At 41.8% G+C, this 7,070-nt stretch overlaps 1 protein-coding gene across 2 annotated transcripts; it reads left to right on the top strand.

Annotated features, from left to right (window-relative positions):
- The first annotated feature begins 1,265 nt into the window (after positions 1-1,265).
- On the top strand, positions 1,266-7,070 carry mmd (monocyte to macrophage differentiation-associated). 2 transcript variants are annotated; one of them, XM_084570378.1, is made up of 7 exons: positions 1,266-1,672; positions 2,319-2,400; positions 2,490-2,650; positions 3,506-3,580; positions 3,668-3,769; positions 4,322-4,391; positions 4,775-7,064. In XM_084570378.1, the coding sequence occupies exons 1-7, from the start codon at positions 1,647-1,649 to the stop codon at positions 4,976-4,978; spliced, it is 720 nt and encodes a 239-aa protein (XP_084426504.1). In that variant the 5' UTR covers positions 1,266-1,646; the 3' UTR covers positions 4,979-7,064. The 2 variants fall into 2 exon arrangements, with proteins under 2 accessions (XP_084426504.1, XP_084426505.1); XM_084570379.1 differs by lacking the exon at positions 3,506-3,580 and having other exon boundaries at positions 4,775-7,070.

The following is a 7,070-nucleotide window of genomic DNA, read 5'->3' on the forward strand; positions in this document are numbered from 1 at the left end:
TATATCTCAGAGGCCTGATCAAATTACGCTGCTATTATGTAACTGTTACAGTGTGACACTGTGGGTGCAGGTCATTGTCAGGCTATGTGTCACTTTGTCTGCTGCAGCATCACTCTCGGGATTCATGCCTCCCACTGAAATTACCACAGCATGTGCAGGAAACTTCCTCTACTGTCATAAAAATCTGTGTTATGGTTATCGTGGCTCGCAAAAAGAAGCTGGAATTGAGTTGAAGCACCAACGCCATCATATTAAGCATCCATGCTGACTGCGTGCTGTTGACACGACCAGTGTGCATGGTCTGTGTTACAGCCTCCATCTGAGAAGAAACCCTTACATAACATGTTTTGTTTAAGAGGAGGTACAGCGGGCAACTATTACTCTGGAAACAGCCTGTCTGTAATATCGGTTTTAATGCAACATTTAAACAAATTAAAAAACCTGTCTTAAGTCGGTGCTTTATGGATCAGTTAAAAGTAAAATAAATCTGGTTTGCCAGGTTGACGTATTCCCTTTTTATTATTTTTTCAACCACTCTTTAATCAGTTTCGCAACGTCACAAGTCTTTAGGGGTCAAGGAGGGTTCTTCTTGGTCTTCGTCTTGGTTCTTTAATCTCAATGAGATTTTGTCCTGGTAAAATAAAAGTCTTGTCCAGGTGCCATGCAGATACTTCCCCCAAAGGTCACAAGAATTTAGCATAATTTATGAGTGATTAAGCACAATTTAATGGTAATTCATCTATTATACCATTATTTATATTGTTTTTTTTTTGTTTTTTTTTTATCTTGAAACACATTTTGCCAGGCAGTGCATTGCTCTAAATATATAACTTAAAATGCAGAAAGCGAAAGAGCTAAAATATATATATAAAAACAAACCCGTTAAACATGTGTGTCCTTATTAATGACTGATTAATAACTGATCTTTGAAGCATTAGTGGTTATTACATAATTTTAACTTGGTCTTCTTCTATATTTTGCAGAGTAATGCATTGCACATACGACATCTCTTTTAAACTAAGTTTGAAACAGCACAATTGTCAAATGTTTGTTTATTTACATGTTTATTCGTTCATTTCCCGTAAACGGCGAGAATGAAAGTGACTGTCACGCAGCAAGCGCTGGACTCCGCCCACCTAACATCTGATTGGCCGCTCTGCCGGTGGCGTCTCTGCTCATTGGCTCCCGTCGCTGTCACTCAAACGTCTCACCACTGCTCTTGTCTGTGGGCTTTCAAAAAGAAATCATATTTTTGTTGAGCGGTTCAGCGGGGAGCTGCCTGTCATAGACCGGCGGGGCTGCTTGTTTGCGGGAGGGGGGTTGCCACTTTTCGGTTTGTCCTGGCTGTCGCTGGCGCTTATGGATATTTCTACCTTAACGAAGAGGCAGTGAGTCAGTACTTGTCACAGAATGGTATTAAGAAAAAGACTAAAATGGTGCCTTTTCTAGTGGGAGTGTTGATGTTGCCGGTGCCTTGTAGCGAAAGTTAGCATAGCTGGGTAGCTAATGCTAGGCCTTCCGTTTCCTTTAGCTTGTCAGGACAGTTTATTGTGTTATTGATCCCCTTGTAGAGCAGCTGTTGAGGCTCTTTTGTTTGCAGATTTTTTTTTTCTTTGCTTGCTGACTGTGGCACACAAGTCTCTGACATGAAGAGAGTGAACAGCTTTCAGAGGTGGGTGAAAAGCGGGTATATCGATGTTGAAATTGTGTTTTGGTTGTGTCACACTAAGATACAGTAGGTGAGTCATTTCAGTGTTTGAGGAAGCAGTAGTTGTCCGTTAGTAGAAACCTGATTTTCCACATATCCTTTAGGAGCTGTTTCTGTGTATAGCTATGATATAAACTATGAAATTTCAGCACCTTTATTTTGAAATCTCAAACAATAGCAGATATAGTTTTATTGGAGTTTAAACACCTTTGTTGTTGGAAGGATAATCGTTTAAGAGATGTATTTAAATTTAGTATACAGTGTTTCATATGATTGTCAACTGAATGTAACAATTAATTAGAGAAAACTTTAGTTTTAAACCCTTATTATGGGCTCTGGGATCATTTTATAGACTTCATTTATAATCAAACCTTATTCCCAGCTCTAAGTCTAATAGCAACCTGTTGTATCTAAAGCATACTGATCTCTGTGCAGCCTTCCAAGGCAAGAAATGTGAATTACTTCCTTAGAAATAAAATGTTTTAATGTCTTATTTTACTTCTGAACAGCAAAGCATGTTGACGCCTTTAAATCAGCACAAGCGATAAGAGCAGAATCTTGAGTAATCGGCCAGCCATAGTTGTTCAGTTTTGCTATCTGTGTGTTTCAGGTTCATGAACAGACGGGCCTCTGGTAACTGCCGCTACCAGCCCACCTCCTACGAGCATGCTGCGAACTGCTACACTCACGCGGTGAGTGTTACTGTTCATACGTTGAAGCAGAAGACACAGAGACGCCGGTGCCTGCTGACATGATTTAATGGTGATTGTTTTTTCCGCAGCTTCTCATTGTGCCGGCCTTCGTGGGCATGACGTTGCTCCACTGTCTGTCGGACAACAGCTGGGAGAGGATCACGGCCTGGGTGTACGGCATGGGCCTGTGCGCCCTCTTCCTAATCTCCACTGTGTTTCACATCGTCACCTGGAAGAAGAGCCACATGAGGTGAGGCGGGGTGAAGAGGTGGCAAAGAAACTTGGCTGAGAGTTGATGACGCAGGGTTAGAAACTTGCATGTGGCAGAACCAAGCAGCTATTCGTCCTTTAATATTTAAATGAGAGCAATAGTGTGGGGAACAGCTGGTCTCTGGTTCCTGGATCTGTTGGCGTTTTTTTGCATTCTTTAAAGCCTGGCTTCTCTTCCTGGTGTAATGCCATCATTTGGTGTCCCTTTCATCCTTTAGTCAGTGGACTGACTCTTAACTTGCGTTGCATTTATTCTGCTATATCAGCTCCACTGTTGCTTTTTGATTGCATAATATTTTACTCTTTTTTTTAAATAATATCTACCAACTAGGGCTGTTAGTTACGTAAGACTTGCCTACATTTGTGCTGACGAAATACTTGAGCCATGGCACAACAGAACTTTCCTAAAACATATTTTTAACATATTTCTTGAATGTTTAATGCTATTGAAACACAAGCATATGATCCAAAATGTAATCATTTTTTACTGGCATAAGTTGTGCTTTAATCATGAATCCGGTTTAAACAAGGAAAAGATTAGGAATCAGGTCATCTAAGTCAGCTTCTCATGTTTTCCTGATGAGAAATGCAAATCAAGTGCGCTTTGTCTCGTGTCCGGCCGTCTGTTGCCGTGCTATCTGTTTGCATTTATGTCACGCTGCAGACGCATAACAAACTTTCTCTTTGTGCTGCCCGTTCAGACAGTAATTTCCATTCACTTGCAAATGACCTCTGTGAAAACACAGTGTCACTTCCTGTGTAAACACGCAAATAATGTGTCCGCACTCATCTGTGAGTAAAAACAACCTGTTGCCCTGTTTGTTGTCTGCTTCAGGTCTGTGGAGCACTGCTTTCACATGTGCGACAGAGTGGCTATCTATTTCTTCATTGCTGCCTCCTACACACCTTGGTGAGTGTCGCTCAGAGGACAGGGCATTCTCATTTTCACGCATGCGGGCCTAATTTAGCCTTGACTGTGTTTCTTCTCTCTGTTCAGGCTGAACCTGCGTGAACTGGGCCCTCTTGCGGCGCACATGCGCTGGTTTGTTTGGCTCATGGCTGCTGCTGGAACCATATATGTCTTCAACTATCATGAAAAGTGAGTTCTTGTTTCACAAGGAGCACCAGGGGTTTGTCTTGATAGTTTTTGTGTTCTTTTTGATCCTGATAAACTTAAGTTAGCAGCACCCATAAGAGAATAATCAACAGATTAATCTGTAAATTGCAGACTAATCTGGCTCAGATTGCAGAACAGAACTTAAATTGTATTTCATTCTCGTCTGGTCACAAAATCCCAAAACTCCCTTGCTTGTACATCAGATTAAGAGGGGAATTCACTCTGTTACCTCCTCTTTCAGTTTGGTTTTATTAGATAAGTTTTAAGGCAGGTTTGACGAGTTGAATTTCATTTCCCACGATAATCAGCCCTAACTGCCATGTGGGTTTCCACAACAGTAGTTTGGCTGCCTGTGTCCCGCTAAAATACACCTACACCTAAGATTACTACCAAATACATGTGTTAAAAAAGTGTTTTCAGACTTTATTTTTTAAGACAGATATTATCTGAGGATGGCACGAAGCTTCTCGTAAACGCCTCCACTCGTCAGTCACGCTTGAAATATCCTTTAATTTGCCTGTTTGTCCCCCGCAGGTATAAACTTGTTGAGCTGGCCTTCTATTTGACGATGGGATTCTTTCCTGCATCGGTTGTGACGTCAATGGTAAGACTGTTTCTTACGACATTCACAGTCTCGGCACTGAAACTTACACGTTACTCCTCCCACCGCGCACCTTGGCTGAACAGACCGCTGCAGTAGGGTGGAGGTGTTAGAAGAGAGTGCTGCTTCCTCTTCTTGCTAAGAGTGTTTCACAGACTTCACGCCAAACTGAGGATTAGTTTAAGATCAGTTTTAATTATAAATGATTTCTTATCAAAATCAGAAGATGATTTCTGTATAAGATAGAGAAGTGTTTTAGATTCTGCTGCCCCCTTGTGGTTTTAATGGGTATGGCAGCCTTAAATCCCATTAATACCATTCATCTTCTGTAGAATCTGTTGTTATGTTAAGGTTCTCACATGTATTCTCCTGCTTTTATTTTGCAGAGCAACACGGAGGGACTTCACGAGCTGGCCTGCGGAGGACTCATCTACTGCCTGGGTGTGTTCTTCTTCAAGAGCGACGGCGTCATCCCCTTTGCCCACGCCATCTGGCACGTGTTTGTGGCTCTGGCGGCGGCGGTGCACTACTACGCCATCTGGAAATACCTCTACAAGGCCCCGAGCGCCGACACCCTCCTCGACTCGTGACCCCCTCGGCGCTCTCGAGCAGAGGCGCCCGCACACCCTCGACTGCCCACCGAAGCTGCAACGACAGCCGTAAAGTTTACGTAAAATAACGACCATGAATTGTTTACTGTTTTCTAACATGGAGGGGAACAGATTTTTTCCAGTATCTGCCCGATGAACAAAAGCTACTTTCCAAGCTGTTTTGTAACTTTGTCAGTGAAGGGAGAGAATTTTGACCTTTTTACACTTAGTATGAAACCTCGGCACATTCGTGAGAAATTTGATAGCAAGTCTTTTTGTATCAATTGAAGCGAATAACATTCCACACTCGGACTCATGTGAGATTGATTTGGTCTCAAGTGGTGATTTGAACACGAATGAGGTGCTACAAAATCTCATCAGTAGCTCTTACCGTTTTGATTTTTTTTCAGATTTCTCTGCTGCTATAATAGCTGAATTTCAGGAAAACCAAGCCAAAGCTACCAAGTATTGTCCAAATACAAGCAGAAGTGCAAGAGCTTTGCCAAAGTGAAGTAGCTTAAATGGCGTCATATGATTTTAATCAGTAAGTAAGTGATCAAAGAACAAGTAAGGTATTAATGTAACCACTCGTTCACAACCAGATATTTTGATGCTCGGTAGTTAAACAAATACGAAGTGTTTAAAGTCAGTTGTTGTGCTCTGCTGGTGCATTTTGAACTTGGAAATATAAAAAAAAATGCTCCTCAGGAAACCTTTCTTTTTTTTTTAATCTTCTTACTTCATCAACCCATCTGATCCAGACTTGCTTCTCTTTCTGGCCAGTGCATGCTTCGTTTCTGTCACCACTTCTCAGAGCCCCAGTTTTCTCCTGTAAACTCTCAGCGCCCCCCGCTGGTGTAAGAAAGAGATGCTAAACATTTCACAGGTGACACAGGTGAGGTGGGATTTTTGTTAATGAGCCAAATGACGAGAGAAAATCAGGCAGTATGACGAGATGGAAATCTCCTCTGTATTCGTAATGTGACAGTGCGTAGTGGAGTGTGTGTGTGTGTGTGTGTGTGTGTGTGTGTGTGTGTGTGTGTGTGTGTGTGTGTGTGTGTGTGCGCGTGTGCGTGTGTGGCTGCATGACCTTTGTACTGTGGCCCAGTGTTACATTTCCACTGACTTCTCAGTGTTGGCATGGCACCATTAGGATGAACAGTGTTGGTCTGATTTTTGTCTGTCGGTTTTTGTAAGTTTTCTTTCGGTTGCTTTCCTCTTCTCAATGTACGGAGCTGAATGATTGCACCTTTTTTAATTGTGGCTCTTCTTGAAATGATTCCTTAACCACTCTGTTTTGTAATGTTTGTATATTGTGTTCTTCGATCTGTTGATCACACGATCCTGGCCTTTGCAGGGGGGGAAAAATCTTGCTTCTTGTCTGTTCCGTTGGCTGTTAATGGTGCTGCATAAACATGAATGCTCCTCCACTATATTAAGAAAATAAAATCACCTTTCTAATGTGACAATAAAAAGTGATGATGCCCTGCGTCTGTCTGTATCTGTAATGATTGTTACTTGAAAGTCTCTTGTGTAGGATTTAGCGGCACCTTGTGATGAGGTTATAGAATACAACTGAATACCTATCCCCCTTACAAGCTGCTTCTCCATCTCTTCAATTTTCGAATTGATTGTTTTGGAACAATACAGATGGAACACATGGATGAAAAGTTAAGTGAGGAGGTTCGGAGATACAAACATTCGTGTGACTCGTCTTCAGGGAAAGTTTCAGTCGCCATTGTTGAAAGTGAAGCAGGAAGTAGAAACAAAAATGAACCCCACTGGCAAATAAAAGCGCCAACTTGCGTTAGGGTGGCCTTTTTACAGAGCGGGTCAGACTGATGAGTATAAATGGCTCATGGGATGCCGTCTATGTCCTGCAGTACTCTAAAAGAGCCTTTAAGGTCAAATAATTGACCAAAATATAGTTCTCCAGAAGCAATGAATTCAGGACTTCATGGTGTTCACGCGAACACATTTTAGTTAACTTTTAAACAACAAAAAACAAAAATCTTCTTAAATTACTGTCTTGAGTTCAGCACTGATACCGAAATAAACTATCCAAACCTGCCATACAATAACCCAGTCTATA

Source organism: Chelon labrosus, assembly GCF_963514085.1.
Source record: "Chelon labrosus genome assembly, chromosome: 21".
Classification (NCBI taxonomy): Eukaryota; Metazoa; Chordata; class Actinopteri; order Mugiliformes; family Mugilidae; genus Chelon; species Chelon labrosus.

What these genes read in the sequence shown, in the direction of transcription:
- mmd (XM_084570378.1), top strand. Translation starts at nt 1,647, where the DNA reads ATGAAGAGAGTGAACAGCTTTCAGAG. An exon ending in AGAGTGAACAGCTTTCAGAG is followed by an intron (nt 1,673 to 2,318) that starts GTGGGTGAAAAG and finishes TGTGTGTTTCAG; the next exon opens with GTTCATGAACAGACGGGCCT. An exon ending in GCTGCCTCCTACACACCTTG is followed by an intron (nt 3,581 to 3,667) that starts GTGAGTGTCGCT and finishes CTCTCTGTTCAG; the next exon opens with GCTGAACCTGCGTGAACTGG.